Source organism: Lissotriton helveticus, chromosome 8, assembly GCF_964261635.1.
Source record: "Lissotriton helveticus chromosome 8, aLisHel1.1, whole genome shotgun sequence".
NCBI lineage: Eukaryota > Metazoa > Chordata > Amphibia > Caudata > Salamandridae > Lissotriton > Lissotriton helveticus.
In genome coordinates this window covers 10,814,485-10,837,125 of record NC_136069.1, presented here as the reverse complement: position 1 = coordinate 10,837,125, position 22,641 = coordinate 10,814,485, and the positions used below count along the sequence as shown (strand labels likewise).

At 47.9% G+C, this 22,641-nt stretch overlaps 2 protein-coding genes across 2 annotated transcripts in view; one reads left to right on the top strand and one right to left on the bottom strand.

The window, feature by feature from the left end:
* The window catches only part of VANGL1 (VANGL planar cell polarity protein 1), a 252,222-nt gene extending 243,749 nt beyond the window's left edge, over positions 1 to 8,473 (bottom strand). The window contains exon 1 of the mRNA XM_078656365.1: positions 8,307 to 8,473. The gene's annotated coding sequence lies outside the window, so the exon portion shown is untranslated. The remainder of the gene's footprint in view (positions 1 to 8,306) is intronic.
* Positions 8,474 to 9,163: 690 nt separating this feature from the next.
* Positions 9,164 to 22,641, top strand: part of POGLUT1 (protein O-glucosyltransferase 1) — an 85,507-nt gene continuing 72,029 nt past the window's right edge. Inside the window, exons 1-2 of the mRNA XM_078656364.1 lie at positions 9,164 to 9,301; positions 19,546 to 19,636. Coding sequence (XP_078512490.1) covers positions 9,223 to 9,301; positions 19,546 to 19,636 — 170 coding nt within the window. The 5' untranslated portion in view covers positions 9,164 to 9,222. The remainder of the gene's footprint in view (positions 9,302 to 19,545; positions 19,637 to 22,641) is intronic.

Here is a 22,641-nt window from a genome sequence, read left to right as displayed (position 1 = left end):
AGGTCCAAAACATGAAGGAAGTTGTGGGTTTTTAATTTGAGGAAGAATGTATTTATAAAAGGGTAAAATTGTTTAAGAACGAGATGCCTGTGTAAGTTCAGCATCCCCTGTCAATATCGGATTACTCAGCCTACCCATCTTCTCACACGCCATACCCTGGTGACGGTCACCACTGGGTAGTTATAGTTAGATCAGCGTTTCCACAGGAAATGCCTTTTTAGGTCGCGCCTGCGATTGCAGGGCAGGGGCGAAAGCCCCTGCTGTCGCAAAGCGATCTATTGCAATCATTTCAGTAATTTTCCCCGTCAAGGACTAGGCAGAGACAACAGACTGTCACGAGCACGCAGCCAGCCGGAATCGGATCAGGTCACGCGCTCCGATCCCGGCCGGCTGTTCACAACACATGCACACGCAGGCACAGGCAGGCACACACGCAGGCACACGCAGGCACACACGCAGGCACACACGCAGGCACAGGCAGGCACACACGCAGGCACACTCAGGCACACACGCAGGCACACACGCAGGCACAGGCAGGCACACACGCAGGCACACACACAGACAGACGCACGCACCCCCCCCCCCAAACTCTCCGGGCTCTTTTAGCGTGTTCCGTGTCTCTGTCGTCAGCCAGGGGGTCAGTCTCGAACCTCAATCTCCCTCCGCAGCGCTGGTCTTCACCCGGGCCCCCTCCCGGGACCCGGGACTTCAGATGCCGCACTCTTCTTTGGTGCCGGGGCTTGGAGCGCGCATGCGCGGGCAGCTCCCGCCCTCTCGCGCTCAGCCCGGGCGGCTTTCGGATTGTGGCTTTTCTGACAATTTGATCCCCATGGAACACCAATGACTATTTTCAAACGTTGACCCAAGGCAGTGTTCTAGGCTGGCATTCCATTTGACCTTCTTCTAGACAATGAGGTAAACGCAAGTACGTGGATTTATCAGTTTCCACCAATTATTGAATTCTATTATTGTTGAAGGCAATTAGGTGATTTAAATTACACACCCGGTGCATTTCGGAGAGGATGCCTTCTTCAGTAGGCAATGGTTAAATTGATAAATGCATAAATTAAACATGCTCAAAGAAAAATCCGAAGTTTGAATGCAAGACTTGAGATCGGCAGGGAGCCGGGAACCTCGAACACTGTGATCAAAGTTTGAAATATATCGCTGTGCACTGGGAATCATGCAGGATAGTGCACGAAAGCGGTTTGACGCCCCCTGGCTGTTGCGCCATTTCTAGCAGCAGGCACGTGAAGTGACAAGTCAGGGTGTCTGTGACTTAATGTGGGCACGCTCGATGTTTGTAAATCAGTGCTTTAATTGGGCCGGTACGGAGTACTGGAACTTTTTTATTTTGTGAGGGAGAAACCGGTACTTCAAGAGAAATGTAATACTTTTAATTGGAGAGCACCGGCACCTCTCGGAAACCAGCAGGCACTCTGGTACAGAATACATGCACTTCTATTTTTCTATTTCAAGCACTGTTTGTAATTGAGGGGCCTCTTGACAGGCAAGGGTTGTCTGCGAGTGGGCATTTCTGGTAGTTCGGTGGACTCCTGAACCCATCGGAGGCGTCTCTGTTTAACCATGTAATAAAAGGTTTAAATCATTGGGGGGCTCGGCCAGTCATTCATCCTTCAAGGATCGATGCAAAGTGCACCATTGACAAGGTACTGATAAACACCAGATAACGGCACCAACAATCTCTTTCGTGGTGAATGCGTGCTTCACAAATTGAGTGCTCGATTATGCTGTGTGTGCGGGTCCACTCAGCCGCTCATCCTTCTGAGGTCGATAAAATGAGTACCACTGGAATGGGTAACAATACATATCTGTTATTCGGCACCAAGATGCCTCTTTGGGGGGGAATGAGCGCTTTACAATGCATGTTATGTTTTAGGTAATGGCTGAAGATGTACAGTTGGAAAAACACCTCTTTTGATGCCAAACATGCGGCGCACGGGCGCAGCCGGGCCCTTTCCTTGAAGGGAAGCCAATGCAAACGGGAGCAGCACGGTCAGCTCTCCTCGTGCTCTAACCTTCGCTAATAAGGGGGCTACGCCCTCCGAGCGGGGGGGGGGGGGGGCATCGTGGCCGAGGGTCCTATGGGTCAGCACGGAGTGTGCTGATCTCACCTGTGCCAGAGGACAAGAGCAGAGTAGGTCAGGTCTCTGCTGAGGAACAGAGTGTCTGAGACAAGGTTCTGGCCCTCCCACTGCCGGGGGTTTCTAGGAACGGACTGTGAGATCAGCAGGTGTTCTCAACATGACGCCCTACCGCACAGGCTTGGCCACCCAAGCCTCTGGATGGAGGAAGGGGGCCTCGCTTCTCGAGGGATGTTGGTTATTTCAAGGTGCCGGACCCGGATCACAAAGGTTCTGTGGAATTCACTAATCTTTGCTAATTCGCAATACATTTTCTTGAGCTGTGTGCCTAAATTGGTTTTAAATGCTGATGGAAATGTATATGTTTCACAGAAACAAAAAGCCACACCGCAAGTCCGCAACAAGGAATTTGCACATTCCTAGGAAAACCAACATAATTTTTTTTATTTGTTTCTTTCTCTGGACACACTTTTTCCACCCATTGAAAAAGTTCACTTTTGCAATAGTAGGGACAGTATTACCTTTTCCCCCTTGTGAAGGACAAACTAAACAAGCATTGAAAATGCAATAGCTCTCACCTTTAATTAAGTTAAACCCATTTGCTTTGCGAACGGTATTGTATAGCACAGCAAATGGCTTTAACTTAATAAAAGGCGAGACCTATTGCATTTTTAATGCTTGTTTGGTTTGCTAATAACTTTTGCACCCTTTGGCGAATTTGCACTAAACTTTCCAAAAAGATTCTCCTGTTTGAGCATTTTCCCCAAGGAACGTTTCGAGGTGTTCAGTCAATCGAGGACCGAGTAAAAGTGGGGTCCCAAAACACAAAATCCCCATGCGTTTTCCATAGACTTTTTTAGGCAGTGCTACCACAAAAAAAGCTGCCATGAGGCTACAGCTTGGTCCAGAAAGCATGCTTTTTGTGATTTGGTGTAAATCTGTTGAGTACTTTTCTACATTAAACTGCAAAAATATTTGTATATCTGAACAGTTGGGTTTGAGGGACTCTCACGTGAATCCCTCGAACCCAATTTTTTAAAATTGAGTGTTCTGATTGGCCCAGGAGGCTTCTTCTCTTGGGCCAACTTGCTCCTACAGGAATCAGGCTCTGCTGGAACAAGCACTCTGACTGGCTGCCTACAACATGAGAAAAATGTTGCAGACAGCAATTATAGGAGTCAGGGATTTAGTCTCTTGGCCTAAATTTGTTAATATAAAAAAAAGATACAAGGGGCAGGGTTGGAGTACCCTGCCGCGCCCCATTCCACACTCAGGGCCAAAGTAAATTTGGGGTTTTGATGTGATCCCAAAGGATCGCGGGCACAACAACAAAAAATGGTGTTCCTCTTTTTACATTTTTTTTTACTTTTCTATGACCACAGGCATGGGCCAGGTCCCGGTGATCGAAAATATGCATTGTTTGCGGAGAGGGGCTTGGTCACACCTGATGTGGGTGTCAGAGGTTTGTTTGGCTTTCAGCCACAGCCTAATTTCAAAGCCTGTTTTAAAAAGAATCAGAGAGAAATGCCAATACATTAACCAACAGTGGATATCTAGACACGTGCCCACATTAAAGAGTGATATATGCTGTGCATGTTTAATTCCAAAACCCCTAAAGGTTTTCAGGCATTGCAGATTAATGAATAATGTAGGTGCGTCCACTTAGATGGGGTTTATCTCATACTTATATAGTAAGCATGCTCGAAGATGTATGTCATTATGTACATCTCAGGAACGTATGTAATGTATTTTACTAAACTACAAAGCTGTGTCCATAGGGCCGGACACAATATTCCAGCATCATGACATAAAATTGAGGGTCATGCGAAGTCCCGTTAAGGTGAAAAGAAAATAGTCCATAGGTGTAGCATATTTAATTACTTTAGGACAGTGCCACTATGACTGCATGATGTCATTTAACATGTTATGAGTTATGTAATATGTGAGATCATAAGCAGTGTACGTGATGGCACAAGATATTTTTAGGTAAGTCAACTATTACTAGGCTTTTAAACTTTTAAACACCTGATTTCAACACCTAACCATAACTTAACTTTAAGACCCGGCCTACTAGGTTATGTCGGGTATAAGACGGCCTGGTCGACGAGACCAATGTGGCTTTACCCCAGGGCGTGGTACCTACATGAACCTGAGACCTCAGTCACGTGAAAGGATGTTGGTTGCCTTGGACTTTGAAATAGTATTCAACATTTTGGACTGGGAATATATGGCAGTGGTTCTGGAGAGAATGGGACTTGGGGACTGAATTGCTGTATACTGACCACACCGAACTGGTAAGATCTGGAAGCGCAGTGTCAATAAGTTAGATGGTGGAGATGAAAACAAGGTAGGGGTGCCTGCTTGTCATCACGGTTGTTTGCCCTGGAGGTGGAGCCATTAGCAATATGCATACGGAGGACTCTGGAGGCCTGGGGAGTTAAACCGGGGTGGCGATGACCCATTTGGTGTCATGTACACAAATAGCACGCATATATTTAACGAAACCTAAGATAATTGACCCCTCAGCTTCTTATAGATTTACAGAGGTTTGGACATGTGTCTGACACGTGGATACATCGAGACTGGATATTATTGTTCAATCCTGGCTTTGCAGATGGCCCTCCCTTGGGGAATTGATGGACCAGGGTTTGAGATGGGAAATTGATCTTTTTAGATACTTCGTCATCCATGTCGCACACACAGCGGAGAAACAACACACTTAGTATGGAGAGGATTATTAAGGGGCTTTGAAATTCTATTTGATTCTGGAATACCCTATTACTAGAGCCACCATTAAAGAACAGGATAGATCACAGGCCTTACTGCTGCGGGCGGGCAAGAACAGTAGGGTGCAGTCCGCGGTACTAAAAAGAGACCAGAAGGAGGAGGGTATGGACTGCCAGTTATGGAACTTTATTGTACTGCAAGACGACTCACGTATGCTGAATGCGATGTAGTGAGGCAGACAATTGGGAAAAACATCTCCTCAGAAGAGTAGTGGACATGTCATCATCAATGGTGTACCTGATAAGGGGAACTAATCAACCTAGAGAGATCCTGCAAATTGACAGAGGCCAAGAGGGCACTTAAATAGCCCCCTTCTTCATGGCCCCTCCCATGCGGTAGCTGCAGCCCTTTCGAAAAATAAATGAGAGCATATCTATGACACAATGGGAAACGGGTGGATGTGATACTCTAAGAGACTTTTACCCTGCTGAAACAGGTTTCACCTGTGAAGGAACGAGCGACACCTTTAATGTGGGCAGGGGGCAATTTCTGCAATTTGAAAACTAGCTAATATGACCAGGGAGATATGGATGAGCTTTCCCGATGCCCTGCAGCAAAGTAACAAACTTAATGCCATGTTGGAGGCAGAAAATATTCAACACTTTGTATTGCAAATGTATAAAACAGATAAAGCTGAAAACTCTAAGTTAGACAGAGGTAGGAGCAACACCTACTGAGCCATTGTGTGATCTGGAGTGGGAAGCTCCAGGTGGCTCAGGAACAGATAATAGCAGGTAAGGATTTATTGTCTCTCTGGCCCCACAAACACAAATGGAAACAGGCCCAGCTCGCAGTAGATCGGTTCTGAGGGGGCCATGTCAGAGTGGGAAGAATGCCACAAACAGTGTTAGGGAGAGGATCTCGGATGACAGCGTTAATGTGATGGATTGAAAAGTTGATTAATTAAGTGAGGATGATCAATGGTTTGTGAAGAAATTATACAGAGATGTGCAATTCTAGGAGGCGGTTGGCTAACACTTTATGCTAATTGTGCCAATTATGTGAAGCCCCGTTGTACCTTGGGAATTGTGAGGAGTGAGTCTTAGTTGCCAATCTTGTAGGCATGGTGCTTTATGCATCGTGGATTCTGTTATATGCGAAGAACCTAATAAAGATATATGGCAAAAACATAACACTTTCATCTCAGATGTTTTCTGTGAAAAAATATACATGTACATAGTCACAGAAATATACAAATGTTAAAGTAACCGTCTAGTTAGGCGTTAAAAAAACCACTTTAGAAATGTTCTGAAATAAACAATGGTTAAAGTAACGTTATAGTTAGGTGAATTTCAGTATGAACAATAACGCTTTGAACTAAAAAAATAAAAATAAAAATAAAAACAGGAATTAGCCAGTTATAGTTAGCAGTAACTTGCACACCAGCCATGCACTGCTTATGACATCACTGATGACTTAACCAAGTGAAGAGGGGGGAGACCGACTGCACTCACTGCACTCAGGGGGGGGGGGGGGAGACAGGCTGCACTCAGGGGGGGAGACAGGCTGCACTCAGGGGGGGAGACAGGCTGCACTCAGGGGGGGAGACAGGCTGCACTCAGGGGGGGAGACAGGCTGCACTCAGGGGGGGGGAGACAGGCTGCACTCAGGGGGGGGAGACAGGCTGCACTCAGGGGGGGGAGACAGGCTGCACTCAGGGGGGGGAGACAGGCTGCACTCAGGGGGGGGGAGACAGGCTGCACTCAGGGAGGGGGAGACAGGCTGCACTCAGGGGGGGGAGACAGGCTGCACTCAGGGGGGGGGGAGACAGGCTGCACTCAGGGAGGGGGAGACAGGCTGCACTCAGGGGGGGGGAGACAGGCTGCACTCAGGGGGGGAGACAGGCTGCACTCAGGGGGGGAGACAGGCTGCACTCAGGGGGGGAGACAGGCTGCACTCAGGGGGGGAGACAGGCTGCACTCAGGGGGGGGAGACAGGCTGCACTCAGGGGGGGGAGACAGGCTGCACTCAGGGGGGGAGACAGGCTGCACTCAGGGGGGGAGACAGGCTGCACTCAGGGGGGGAGACAGGCTGCACTCAGGGGGGGGGAGACAGGCTGCACTCAGGGGGGGGGAGACAGGCTGCACTCAGGGGGGGGGAGACAGGCTGCACTCAGGGAGGGGGAGACAGGCTGCACTCAGGGAGGGGGAGACAGGCTGCACTCAGGGGGGGGAGACAGGCTGCACTCAGGGGGGGGAGACAGGCTGCACTCAGGGGGGGGGAGACAGGCTGCACTCAGGGAGGGGGAGACAGGCTGCACTCAGGGGGGGGGAGACAGGCTGCACTCAGGGGGGGAGACAGGCTGCACTCAGGGGGGGAGACAGGCTGCACTCAGGGGGGGAGACAGGCTGCACTCAGGGGGGGAGACAGGCTGCACTCAGGGGGGGAGACAGGCTGCACTCAGGGGGGGAGACAGGCTGCACTCAGGGGGGGAGACAGGCTGCACTCAGGGGGGGGAGACAGGCTGCACTCAGGGGGGGGAGACAGGCTGCACTCAGGGGGGGAGACAGGCTGCACTCAGGGGGGGAGACAGGCTGCACTCAGGGGGGAGAGACAGGCTGCACTCAGGGGGGGGGAGACAGGCTGCACTCAGGGGGGGGGAGACAGGCTGCACTCAGGGAGGGGGAGACAGGCTGCACTCAGGGGGGGGGAGACAGGCTGCACTCAGGGGGGGAGACAGGCTGCACTCAGGGGGGGAGACAGGCTGCACTCAGGGGGGGGAGACAGGCTGCACTCAGGGGGGGGAGACAGGCTGCACTCAGGGGGGGGAGACAGGCTGCACTCAGGGGGGGGGAGACAGGCTGCACTCAGGGGGGGGAGACAGGCTGCACTCAGGGGGGGGAGACAGGCTGCACTCAGGGGGGGGGAGACAGGCTGCACTCAGGGGGGGGAGACAGGCTGCACTCAGGGGGGGGAGACAGGCTGCACTCAGGGGGGGGAGACAGGCTGCACTCAGGGGGGGGAGACAGGCTGCACTCAGGGGGGGGAGACAGGCTGCACTCAGGGGGGGGAGACAGGCTGCACTCAGGGGGGGGGAGACAGGCTGCACTCAGGGGGGGGGGAGACAGGCTGCACTCAGGGGGGGGAGACAGGCTGCACTCAGGGGGGGGGAGACAGGCTGCACTCAGGGGGGGGGAGACAGGCTGCACTCAGGGGGGGGGAGACAGGCTGCACTCAGGGGGGGGGGAGACAGGCTGCACTCAGGGGGGGGAGACAGGCTGCACTGGGGGGGGGGGTAGGGGGGGAGAGATCCATCCTCCTGATTATGGTTTTAAGACAGGTGCAGGTGACATTAAGGGGGGAGGTCAGTGGTCCTGCGGGGAGGGTGGTGAGGGGGGTGGGGGGACGCAGAGGCCCCCGGTGCACCCGCCCCCCCACCGGGCGCCCTGGGGCCCCTCCCGCCCCCGCTCTCACCTGCAGGCGCTGCTGTCACCGGGGCGCGCGCACACCGGAAGCCTCGCGCCGCCAACGGCCGAACCCACGGGTGGGCGTGGGCGTGGCCAGGGGGAGGAGGGCGGGGCCGCCCGGGGAATGTCACCGGGCAGGAGCAGGTTCCTATTAGAGGAAGGACTCTTAGCAACGATGCAACGTCAGGTGACAGGCACGCACAGCCACGTCCTAGTTCGTGCGTCACCGGACGAGGCCTGCCAGGTTGAGGCCGTTACTATTTTGTATTTTATGCGTTTTATGTGGCGAGGACTTTACCCGAAGGCGTCAGAGCGCTTCACAATAGGAACAGCAATGATACATGAGGAGAAAATACACGTGAACAAATTACAAAAGCAAACGTTACGTTACATGAGGCAAAAGTGACAATTGTGAGCAAACAAAATCCAAGAGGTAGCAAACGGTGCATTACAGGAGGAAAAGTGACGTGTGCAGGTTACAAAAGCATCCAAAGTACCAGTATAGGTATAATACTGGAACATATGAATTATGGAACAGCACAAATAACGATGTAGATAGTATTACAAGTGCTTCCTCTGTAGCCTGGCGCCTGCCCTAAAAACTACAGAGTGCGCAGTCTAGTTGTTATGAGAACTCTGAAGACCGGCCTGACATAGTCCTTCTTCGCTGTCGCTGCACGCCCAGCTTGAAAGTCTGTTGTGGCGACGCCTGCGTCTCCCAGCCTCACCAAAGGATGACGAGACGATCCCCGAGCGACGAATGGCGCATGCGCTTTGGATGAATATGTGCAGATCCCCGAGCGACGGATGGCGCATGCGCAATGCATGAATACTGAGCGGATCCCCGAGCGACGGATGGCGCATGCGCTTTGGATGAATATGTGCAGATCCCCGAGCGACGGATGGCGCATGCGCCTGGATGAATGGCTGCCTCCAGGATGCTGCTGTGGCTGGTGGCTCTGAGTCTGCTGGTCCAGGGAGGGGACAGTCAGGGGGGCACAGGTAACTGCTCACACGCGGGCATGTAGTGGCGTGGCTGGGAGGGTTGAGTGGAGTGTGTCGGCCTGGTGCAGTGGGTGCCAGGGACTGCAGTGGGAGCTGCCCCCACTGCCTGCTCTGGGCTCAGCTCCTGGATGTCAACAAGCTGCAGGTAATCCAGCTCAGCATGCCTCTCTGTGTTCTGGTGCTTTGGAAGTTGTGTATGGAAGTGTGCACGGAGGACTACAAGTACCAGAATGCCATGGGAGGTCCTGGACAGGATGCACTGCTCATGGATGGACCTGGGAAACCTCACAGCGAGGAGCTGTGTGAGTGTATTTGTGATGTTAATGTTACCAGTGTTTGCAGAGTTGCTTCTTGACTCTAAGCAGGAGTGTGCCTGGCCCAGCCTAGGGGTATGTAAAGCGTCTGATACCTACAGGTCAAGCTAGCGCTATATAAAACTTTTAAAATAAATAAGGGCAGGTGGTTAATGACTCAGCCAGGTCCTCCGCTTCTTTCGGAATCCCAGAAGTGAGGGGGAGACTGATGTAGAGTGGGAGGCTGATCCACACTTTAGGGCATGTGAGAGAACACCCAGCCTCCTGGTCTGGTTCTATCTTTGCATGGGATGGTGTGTAAGGAGTCCAGCATTGAGGTGGTGCCTTTGTGGTTGGTGGGAAGTGATGCAACTATACAAGTTGGCTGGGCCTAGCTTCTGTAGTGCCTTTAATGTGTGTATGAAGAGTTTGAAATGAGTGCACTTGTGCATCAGGAGCTAGTGGAGCTCCTGAGGTGTGGTGTGAAAACCTGGCTCTTTACACAGAGATCATTCTGAGCATATTATTCTGTTTTTGTACAACAGTCCTCTGCAGAGCCTTGACGCCCTTGGGCTAAGTTAGCGCTATAGAAATCAAATATTCATTTATTCATTCATGTGAATTCTGTGTGGAAAATTGAAGATTAGTCTATCTGCCAAGTTCTTGATGGTTTTTAGTCTTCTAGTGAGTTGCTTGATGATCCTGACATAGAGGGTGTTACCTCACCTCACCTTGGTGGTGACTAGGGCATGAGTGACACTTTTTTTTGATCTGGTAACGGAGCCACTTGAAGCTGTTCTTCAGCATTTTCAGGGTATGGAAGCAGAATGCTCCGACAGCCTTGACCTGTGTGGTCATGTCCAGTTTGCTATCAATAATCTTGAAGTTTCTGGCATGTGTATAGGATATGGGTCTGAGTTGTTTGGCCACCAATTTGAGCCCATAGTGAGCAGTTGTTGCCAAAGAGCGCTACTTCTGTCTTGTTAGCATTGAGCTAGAAACAGTTGCATTTCTTCCATGCACCAACTTTTGTCATGCAGGCGATAAACTTTTTCCTTGTGTTTGGGTTTTGTGTAAGAGTTATTAAGTTGTGTGTCATCGGCATAGGAGAGTATGTTCATGTTGTGTGCATGGATGATGTTGGCCAAAGGAATCATTGATGCATTTAACAGAGTAGGGCTGAGGGACGAACCTTGGTTCACATGACAGATGTGTTTGCGAGATTCCGAGGAGAAAGGTGCCAGTGGGACACCTAATGTTCTGTCTCTTAAAAAGGAGCAGATCCTGTGGAGAGTGGTTCCTTGGATTCTGATTTCGTACAGACGCCTCTGAGTGGTCCAGTAGGGTGAGGGGTGCCGAGTCCCCTCTGTCTCAGATCATACAAATGTTGCCAGTGGCGGCGATAAGTGCTGTTTCTGTCTTGTGGTTGAGTCTGAAACCGGATTGCATAGTGTTGAGGAGCTGGTGATGCGTTGGTTGATGACCTTCTTCAGGATCTTGCCTGGACAAGGTAGGAGGGAATTCAGTGTGTAGTTGTTGAGTGTGGTTGTGTCTGCTTATTTATTTATTTATTTTTTGCGGGGTTGACAGTGCAGTGTTGCTAGGTGTCCAGGAATGTTGTTATGCCAATGAAGACAACAAGAAGCCAGCCCAATGAGCCTCTTGTGTGTGACTGGTGTGAATGTCTCCGTTCATAGAAGCCAGTTGCGTGTTATCACCCGAGGGAAGCCTCCTCTGCGATACACCCCCATATAAACGAAGAACTCTAGACTCTATTGTGAATAATTTCCAGAGAGCCTCCTACGTATGATGCCCAGAAGCATACCATTTTGTGTGTGTACATCTATATTAATATATCTGAATGGACATTCAATAAATCAAATGCACATTTGTATTAGCCAGAGTTCAGTTTTTTTCCAAATGGTTAACAAAGTTGATGCCAATTTCATACTCTTCGGGTGGTAATCATTGGTGATGGCTTTGTGAAGCTCTACATATCATGTTTTTTCACTGAACATAACTTTATTCTTTGAGCACACACCCTCTGTGTGCATACATTTAGAATACATGTGAAGTGTTTTTTTCTCAATTGACTGAACCAATTTTAACAGTTGTGTAATGTACCCAGTGGCCAAACAGATTACTTGTGTATGTCAAATGTGAAGTCGTTTGGTAGAAACCGAAATCCTCGTCCTGGATAACTCTGGTACTTTTTTCTGCTCATGGAAACTACTTACTACTTTCATAATTTCCCTGAGAGCTGCTATTGTGTTTCGAAAATATTTGTCTCCAACAGGGCTCCATAACCTGCTGGTGCTGTGGGTGCACCAGAAGTGTGCCAGATCCAATTTCCGTACTGCCTCGGTGCCAAAAACGGTTTCCTCCACATGAAATTTGTCCTGTTGTACATTACATCTTTACAGGATTCTGCCTGCAACATGCTTCATGAATACTTAATGCATTTGTGCAGGACTGGATTGGATAATACTTTTTTTTTTCATCTCATTGCGCTGGCTTAAATTTTATGGGTTGCCCATGGAGATCAGGTGATGCACTCTTCAGGAGTATTTTCACTCCCTCTCACTTGCATGTCAGATGCTGTTCTTTTTCATCTCCTTCCTGCAAAGAGCTGCTCTACCTTGGTGATATGTGTTTCTGGATTGAGCCACAAGTTCGTGTGTCAGAATGAAAGTCTTGAAGTTTCACAATACCATTCTGAGCAAGCTTTAGTGAGTCTCCCCATAGCCTTCAAAAAGAAAACGTTTGAAACTGAGAAGATCCAGCTTCTACTCCCCATGTGGAAATGAATAAGGAATTCTGAGGACTGTTAGACCGCATGCTTACATCTAATCTATACGTAGGTTCTCTGTGCCCATACTACATATCCTTAGCCCTGATCGGACAGAGAAGCTTAGGTGCTGATGGCCGAGTTTTTTCTACAAAGAATTTGCAAAGCTCAATGTGGCATATGGGACGCTTCCTACTGCCATGGATTCCCAGACCCCAACAGGCACGTCTCTTTAAAATGGAGACAACAAACCAGAATCTTCACTTGCATTTGTTTAGTTGTCTCTAGATATTGAAATGTATCTGTGCATGGGTGGCTGGTTGATTTTTTGGCAATTGACAGAACTTTGCAGTCTAAACTTGTGACCACCCACACGTTCAGCAGTTCACCTTTTGAATACTGCACAGAGAAAGGAATGGACTAGAGGGACAGCAAAACATTGTTGTTCTAACCCTAGGATTGCAGAGAGGTCAGCTCTTGCTTGGATGATGACAAGAGAAGGATGCAGACTATAATGAAGCACAGAAGGTGGGCCGAACTCTCCAAACCAGAACACAGAGGCGGTTCAGTGAGGGAATAGCCTCCTTTTGTGAGTCGCATCTGCCAACACCGAGTGCTGCTGTTCAAACAAGACAAACTACAGAGCAGCAGAAGTACTTTCTGGACTCACCCTCTCTGAGACCCTTTTCTGCCGTTGGTCTGGCAGGTGCCTTTAGGCCACTGTGGAAAGAGCAGAGGGAGGCTCTGGGGCAGACCACCATGTTTTGTGCTGGTGGCCCGAGGTGCTCTTCTCCCTTGTGGCTGCCCACGGATTACCATGAAAGTATCCCCCCAGAAGTGCCCTTGTGCTGTCCTGATTGCCGCCACTGCAAGCCATCCTACTACAAAGTTTCCGACCCCATTAGTTTCAGTCCTCTTACGAGCCTGCTCCCCTCACACCCTCTTGGCCTCTGATGACCAGCACAGGGGAGCTGTGGTCTGTGTTTGATTAGGACCCCCTGTTGTTTTGGTGGTGTTTTTTCTATGATATTAGGTGTGGTTCCACCCCTCACCTCCCCCCAAAGTGCCTGCGATTGTCTCTCAGATCAGGACTTCACACCAAAATGACACCAAAGTTTCCGGTTGAAGCTGAATCACATCTGACACCCAAGGACTGCAGTTGTAACCCAGAAGCACATTAGCCATTAACTGTGGAGCATTCAAAAGCTTCTGTTGCACATTAAGCTGACCTTCACTGGAGTACTGATTATGGCATATTCTTTTTTTTTTTTATTAAGTTTTTTAAATATATATATATATATCCAGTTTAGAAGAATAGCCAATATTTATCTGAGTAAAACAATCCAAAATGACTAAAATACAACATGCAAAAATCAAGTTATGGAGATTTCAAAATTGAATAAAGTTCTAGTTCGTAAGAAACAATAGCTCCAACTGGGGCTATCGAGTCATACTTGACCGGGACAAATCCACAAGTTCAGCTTCACCGATTGTGAACGTGGGCCGGATAAAGGAGTCGTGCTGGCTGCAGTACTGTATCTTTGATACGTCAAAATTGAACAATGATGCGAGGCGCAGCAGAGGGGAGGTGTACTGAAAGCAGGTGATACGTTGGTTCCATACTGCTGTGCAGGGTCGTTGGCCTATTGGTGCTCGGGGATGGTGTGTTGCACAAAGGAGGTGAGGCATCACTGTAGCAAGTGATGCGTTAGTTCCTGGAGGCGGTGCAGGGTCGTTGTGCTGCTAACGCCCGGGATGATGTGAGACACAGGGAAGGGGTGATGCGTCAGTTGCAGGTGTAATACCTTGGTTCCTGACTGCGGTGCAATATGGAAGTTGAAGTCAGGGGTTGAGCAACGAGGACTCGATTTCACAGCGTTAAGATTGAACTTTGGGCCACAGCTGCGGAGTCGGAGCGGTGCGTCACAGACATCAGGGGTGCAGTGCTTGGGACTACTGCAGTGGCAGTTCTTCAGAGGCACTGCGACATTGTTGGATCCTGTGTTGTAAACCAAGGTCATTGCATCGAGCGGGCACTACAGCTTTGGTGCAGGCAGGGGCACAGCGACAAAGTTGTACACTGGCACTGGTTCTGAAGTTGCTCAATATCTGTTTCTTCTTGTAGCACTGCAACTCACTTCCAAGGGCCCAGAAACTGGTGTGGGCACCACTTGGCAAGCAGGGCTCTCAGCAGATGATCCCTGGTGGTACATGTGAAGTCTTTGATGGCCTTGAGACTTCCAACAGGAGGCAAGCTCAGCTCAAGCCCTTGGAGAAACTTCAGAAAGCAGTCTGTAAAGAGCAAAGTCCAGTCCTCTCACTCCCAGGACAGAATCAGAAGGACAACACAGCAAAGCAAACAGCAAAGTGGCAGTCCCTGGCAGCACAACAGCTCTTCTTCCTGACAGAATGTCCTCCGCCCAGAAGTATTCAGAGTATATGGTGTCAGGGGTCCAGTACTTATACTTATTTTAGCCTTTGACTCATCGGGATGACTTCAAAGAAAGGTCTTTGCAGTGCACAAGACCACACCCTCCCTGGCCCTGGCTCCAAACACACTACAAGAAGTTCAGACTTCTTTGTGTGGGTACCAGCACAGCCCTATCCAGGTGCAAGTGTTAGCTCCTCCCACCACTATAGCTCAGAAAGCTCATCAACCTGGTGATGGGCCATGAGGATATGCCGGACACACCTCCGCTTCCTCTGTGTGTGACTGTCTAGAGTGAATTCACAAAGCCCAGCTGCCATTCAACCCAAATGTGTATTCTAGTGACAGGCAGAGGAACAGAATGATTAGGTAAGAAAAGGACAACTTTCTAAAAGTGGCATTTTCCGACCTCCAATATCAAATTCACCTTCACTAAAAGATGTGTATTTAAATTGTGAGTCCATAGGCACCAAACTCCTAATTGGAAGATACACTGGCACCCTGTTACCAGGTAGCTCCAATGTTACCTTATGGGAGCGATAGGCCTTGCTGTAGTGAAAAACGAATTAAGCAGTCTTTTACTACCAGGACTTGTAAAACTCACAAGTACAAGACCCACCTTTTGAATGCATTGCACCCTGCCCATGGGGCTATCTTGGTCCTACCTTTGGGGTGCCTGACATGTAATAAAAGGGAAGGATGGGGCCTTGCAAGTGGGTGCACTTGCCAGGTAGAAATGGCAGTTTGAAACTGCGTACACAGGTGCTGCAGTGGCAGGCCTGAGACAGGTTTGCAGGGCTACTCATGTTTGGTAGCACAATCAGTGCTGCAGGCCCACTTGTAGCGTTTGAGTTACAGGCCCTGCGCACACATGGTGCACAGTACTAGAGATTTACTAGTAAATCAGATGCGCCAATCATGGAGAAACCAATTACCATCCGGTTTCAGACACAGAGCACTTGCACTTTAGCACTGGTCCGCAGTAATAAAGTGACCCGAGTCCTACAGCCAGCAAAAACGAAATTCAGCACACAGTCAAAATCAGGAGGTCGCAATTAAAAAGACAGCGGATTTCAGGCCAAAAGATGCCAGGCCTAACAGCCATGTTAATTATTCCTCTGATATCTCTTTACCTTCTCTGTGGTCATCTAGACCTTTTACTTCCATCTCGGATGCCATCTGTGGGCAGTTGAACCTCCAGAGTGTCTTCTCTTGCTATGGACCCTGTTGAGGTCCCAGGTACGATGATTCCTCCTACTAGACTTGGCTCTACAGGGCTGTCTTGCAGGCTGTGCACCAGGGCCAAATCTTAGTCGGTGCACCTTGGAATTCACTAGCTGACAACCTCTGTGCGAGCGATAATTCATGTTTTAATCTTTTCCTACATGGGCACGTTACTGGTCTCTAATGGCAGTCATTGCCCCCAAGTTGTAGCCCAGCAAAGATAATTAATTCCCTTGTTAATTATGACAAATCTCCTGTGATCATTTTTCCAAATCTCCTAAAGGGTTTGAGCCTATATTCAAGAACAGATTAAGCGAGGGCAAGTGTCCCATTAACGTAGCCTGTGTTACGAAATGAAGCAGTAACTACACACAGTAAATTGCTTCAAAATGGGTTCCTTGAATAGCTTGCATGTAAAAGCTATCAAGATGAATGCAGTATCAGCGAACACAATATTCTATTCTAGACAGACTATTAAAGCGCATGGCTTCACAAATTTTTCCCTGTTTTGGTTGAGCTGTAGTGTTGCACATGAATAACTTGCATGTAAAAGCTATCAAGATAAATGCAGTATCAGTGAGTACAATGTTCTATTCTATTCTCAACCACAGAGATGTTGGAAAGCAGTCCGACTGGTTTAAACTAAAGTGTGCGATATTCACAGGAAGACGCTGAGGGCTTTATTTTAACTTTCATCACGTCGAGGATTTATTCGGATGTACGTGGTGGTGCCCTACTTATTTCAAAGAAGGTCCAGGGGTTCAGAGACTATATAGTGTACCACATCTCATCCAGTGGGATTTATTTTTGTAGTGTGAGGACAGCGTTAGCTAGGGGGCCACTCTGCAGCGACATAACGTCTGTGGGAGACATAGTTGTTCCCTTCACCCTTGTCCTGATGAGGCCCGAAAGGAATAGGGGCTGAAATGCGTCGACAGTTCCTGTTTTGGAGGAATACACTAAAATCCAGAATAATAATTGTATTTAAGTGGATGTATAAATGTTTTAGAGGTTGTAGTGGATACCCCATGTGTATACAGGATTACCTCGCAGTGTATTGCCATTAATGAGGGTGCAAACACTGACATTCATTAGGTAATTGGAGTTTAAGCGACAAGATACACATGATGATTTGTTTTATGAACAGTTGATGTGCACTGTATATGTCTAATAGAGTGTGTGTGTATGTATTTGTGTAAATGTTTTCTTTGTTTCTTTGTCCATGTTTAATTTTGCTACAATACAATGACAAATTGTTCCAACAAGGAAGCCTCGGTGCTATGTGGGTTTTGATGCACTACAAATTAGGACGGGACAATGTACCTTGAATAGGGTAATTAATTGTACCCTATAGGTAATGTTTAGATATCCATTCATCCGCGTAGCTACCACTTTTTATAATGTAATCCCATTTGTAGCCAAGCAAAGATAATTCCCTTGTTAATTATGACAAATCCCCTGTGATCATTTATCCAATTAAATCACCTATACGATTTGAGCCTATATTCAAGAACAGATTAAGCAGGGGCAAGTGTCCCATTAACGTAGCCCGAGTTACGAAATGAAGCTGTAACCACACACAGTAAATTGCTTCAAAATGGGTTCCTTGAATAGCTTGGATGTGAAAGCTATGTTATGTTATGTTATGTTATTTTTATTTGTACCGCGCACAGCTGCCCCAGCAAAGGGGCGTCCTGGCGCTTTGAGAAGGTAAACACAACACAGCATTAAAAGCGGGCAGAAAGGAGAAGAGACACAACAGATGAGCTAAACAAATAAAAAGGTCTTGATAGCCCGTCTAAACTGAAGGAGCTCATCGATGGCCCGGATTTGTGGAGGAAGAGAATTCCACCAGCTCGCTATCTATCAAGATGAATGCAGTATCCCTTAGCACAATGTTCTATTCTAGACAAACTATTAAAGCGCATGGCTTCACGAAAGCTTCCCTGTTCTGGTTGAGCCGTAGTGTTGCACATGAGCTGGCAGGGGACTAAATGAGGAGGTCTTAGTAGGGAAAGAGCCAGGATTTAATCTGTTTCTTAAACAGTGTCTCCCTGTTTAGGATTCTTACTTCTAAGGGCAGTGAGTTCCAAAGTTTAGGACTGAGATGGGAGAAGGATCTTCTGCCCCATCTAGTTCTATGAATTTGCAGCCCCTTCAGGAGTTAGGCATGTTAAACATCCCTTTGTGGCATCAAGGAAAGCTGACCGTCCCAAGGCACGCTGAGCCCAGTAGATGAAGCCGATCAGCAGGTACTACGGCGAGGTACAGGAGACCACTAGTCCTCAGCAGACCTCACTCCCCCTGCGGCTCATTTGAGGTCCAGTAAGAACAGGCAGAATTCCCACGTTCCGAGGCCACACCACACGGAGGCATCCGCAGCCAAAAGGCCCTATAAGCCGGTTAAGTGCTTTACTTGTTGGACTACCTCCAGTGCTTCCCAGCTGGACCTGCTGTATTTTAGAGGCACATGCATGATGGAGGTGGGCAATGCAGACTGTCCTGCTTCACACACCCTGTCTGCTCTGGCCTCCAGGTTTCCCCTTAAAGGGCAGTTGAACACCAAGGACAATCTTTCATGTCTAAGCTGAGCACAGCAGGATTACACTTTTTAACTTTGATGTGGGGAAGTTCTTTTCTTTTCCCACCATGTTCATGAGTCTGTCAGCCCCCTCACTCCCCTCTCGAGGATCCCTCCAGCATACAGGGAGACCACACACTCAAGAGAATTATAAACACCAAGAACTGTTTCAGAAATAGACTGCCGCGAAAAAGTCTCATATATATGTGTGTATATATATACATATATAGAGAGAGATAGCTAGAGATCTATAAATCTCAATTATAGTTATCTAAACTAAGTCATGTCATTCCTTAAGTAATGTTCAGAGAAATACAATTTAGGGATTTTATTTTGGCCACTTGTATTTTTACTGAGCTGTATTAAAAACTGGCATTTCATTGACAACTGTGTTTTTTATTTATTATGTAAAGGTTATTGACTTTATAATTAAAGATTTTATTATTTACATCAATAAAGAACAACTTGTCTCTGGCCCACATTTGCACAGATAAAGCTGTAACAGGAGCTCAGAAAATCACTGTGCTACAAATTTAATAGGTAAGTAACATCAACGAAGAATAGACAATGTAACGCTCCTTACAAACCTAGATATCCTTAAAACTTAAGGTTATTTAATTTAAACTGATCCCTCTTTATGGAAAACATCTTGTACCCTAACAGCATCTAGAATCGCCAACAGAAAGACTGTATTTCTAGACCATATCGAGGTGGGCAGTTATCGTATTGGTGTACACATGCTTGAAAATTAGATGTTTGTCTATAAAAAGTGTATCTTGTGCCCTCACTGTTGTCTGTGAAGCCTGTCATCCCTGGGTAAGTGCCCCTGTCGGCACCGCAGGCCTCCTTTGCTGAATATGTGCAACGCCTTCTGTGGTTAGTCTAACATCCCCTTATTCTTAATTATTTCAATCTATCTTGTGCTAGGAACACAGTGGAGGAATGTTCTGGATCAAATCGAGACTGCAGTCGAGAATTACAAACCGTGTGAAAGTCAGAACTGTAGCTGCCATCGCAGGTGAGCAACACTACAGCATGAGTCAAATCTTTGTGCAAATAATATATGTCCAGCAGTCTACTGCATCAATCCCAGAGACGGCCAGCCATCACCCTGGGGAGGGAAGGGCGGGGGGGCCCTTCTACACATTGATGTGAACAGAGAATACTTTGTCAACAGACATCACTGTGGGCCAGTTGCATTGTGTGGTAGTATTTAATGAAAGGAGAGATATTGGTGGTGCACTGCTTGAGTAAATCACGTTTGAATGTTGTTGTTTTTAACAGTGTGGGTGCACTCAAGGGTAGCGTTACCGTCAACGCTTAATTAATAGAACGTGTGGTGTATGCATGGGCATGCAGATACATCCCCTAACGAGGCACTCCAGAGAGGATCAAATAATAGATTCCAAAAATTCCTCTTTTGAAGATTTGTAAAGTTTTAATTATACCAAAGTAGTAGAATTGCAGTTCTCACTGATATTTACATCATATCAATGGCAATGATTTAATGCATACATATTCATTTGTAAATCCGAACTCCAATGCATTTCGGGCGTGAACGCCCTTTATCAAGGAGAGCTGAAAGAATGAAAACGAGCCCGGGTTAGGGTAAAGGAAACGAGTAAAAACGAAAAAATACGGTGCATTGATTGTGTTGAAGTGCCGATCAATTAAAGTGAATATTATTGGTTTACACGAGTGTGATATGTTGTGTGAAGTGCTCGAACATGGGAGGTGGAGGGTGGACAGAAGAGGAGGTGAGGGAGGTGAAAGAAATTAGGTATCGCGGGATAAAAGGCGGGTGCAGGGACGCGGTAATAGAATATCGTGGCGCTAAGGCGTTAGGCAAACAAACTTACTTCAACGGAGTTGCGAGGGCACTCGCTGCTCCGGTCCACCGGTCTGAAAGTTTCAGAAAGGATTCACCCGAGTGAGTGGAAACGAGGTAACATAAGCGAAATGAAAAGTGAAGGTAAACATAAAGATAGGCCTAGTGTGGTGAGTACGAAAGATGAACATACAGAAAGGACTGCATGGAAAGTGTGAAAAGTGTGGGGCCATCTTGAAGTGATAAAATATAATAACTAGTGTGGAGAGTCGAGTGAAAGCTTAGAAGAAGGAGGATGAAGATAGGGATAAAGAGCAATGAGTCAACAGCTACAACAAGCATTGGAAATGCAATAGGTCTCGCATTAGAAAAGTTGGAGTTATTGGTCTTGTAAATAACATATTTTATTTATTTGTTGGTTTTTAAAATTGCTAAATTGATGGCTTTGTCATTTACAATGCCAATAGTTATAACTTTCGCGAATGTGACACCTATAGCATTCGGAATGCAACATGTTTTGTATTTACGTGACTTAGATGGCAGCTCTGGTCGTTAGGCCACATCTCTAGAGAGCAGGAGAGTGCAGCAGGGGAGAGAAGCACAGCAATGCAATAGGTCTCGCATTAGGAAAGTTTGAGCTATTGGTATTGTAAAGGACACATTTTTTATTTATGTGCTTGTTTTGAAAATAGCGAAATTAATAGCTTTGTTATTTACAATGCCAATAGTTTTATCTTTCGCAAATGTGACACCTATTGTAACACAATATGTGTTGTGAGGGTGAGGTTGAGGGTGAGGGGTTGAGGGTGAGTGAGGGTGAGGGGTTGAGGGTGAGTGAGGGGTTGAGGGTGAGTGAGGGTGAGGGGTTGAGGGTGAGGGGTTGAGGGTGAGGGTGAGTGAGGGTGAGGGTGGGTGAGGGTGGGTGAGGGGTTGAGTGAGAGTGAGGGTGAGGGTGGGTGAGGGGTTGAGTGAGAGTGAGGGTGAGGGTGGGTGAGGGTGAGGGCGAGTGAGGGTGAGTGAGGGTGAGGGGTTGAGGGTGAGTGAGGGTGAGGGGTTGAGGGTGAGTGAGGGTGAGGGTGAGTGAGGGTGAGGGTGAGTGAGGGTGAGGGGTTGAGGGTGAGGGGTTGAGGGTGAGTGTGAGTGAGGGTGAGGGTGAGAGATGAGACGGTCTTTGAGGCGCCTCTGCTGTATTTGCATTTGGTAAACAGCCTTAATGATGTGTTGAGAGGCGCCCCCCTGCCATTGTTGCAGGCCGCCGTGTGGGGGCCTGCTAAGTGTATGGGGAGGGGGCAGCAAGCACAATTTATGGTGTCTAAAGCGACCCTTTCCTGAGAGACAGCCCTGGAGACAGAGGATGTTTATTTCAAGGAAGTCCAGCGGCCTTCGCATCTGGGCAGCATTTAGTAAAAAAAAAAAAAAAAAAGGTACAAATATTTAGAAGCATTTACATATGCATTTAATCCATCGTGCAAGTCTCTCGTTGCACGCGGGTGGAATGTTTGTCTACTTGCTGTTTATTTTTGGCATCAACAGATGCAGGGAGGGTGACGCTCTGTGAAGGAGTGCAGCGTGGGACCCGTGGTGTACGTGGCTGTTAAGTAATGTTTCGGCTGAGATAACATTGCAAAGGCTGACGCATGGATGGTTCAAAACAGGCGCAATAACAAAACGTGAATAGTGCGCATATAGTAGTTACTGCAACAAAACCTACAAAACCGCATAAAACCTAATTAAAAAAAAAAAGAAAAAAGAGACAGGCTGTTATAAACAATGGAATTTACACACGTGCTTGTTGGTGATGTATTCGCCTACGCCTACATCACTTATAAAACAAGACGGATTGAAGGCAGAAAAGGGGGGGGGGGAGAAATGCGACATGGCGGGCAGGGGAGGGGGCGGAGTGGGGAGAGGGTGTTAAGCAGCAGGGGCCTTTGAAGTGAAGCTAAGCTTCACTTCAAAGGTGTGGGAGGAGTGCGGCTCAGGGAACAGACGGCGATTTGGTGATGTGCACGCGCATTTTAGGTCAATGCGCAAGCGCATTGACCTAAAAGCCACGGGCACAGCACCAAATCGCCGCAGTTAGGTAAACTTTGTTTAAAGCCCTATAGTCTCGCTCTGCTCAATGCGCATGCGCATTGACAGGCGAGACCTAAAAAGTACAATAAACATGTGGTGGTTATAGGTAACAGCTATAT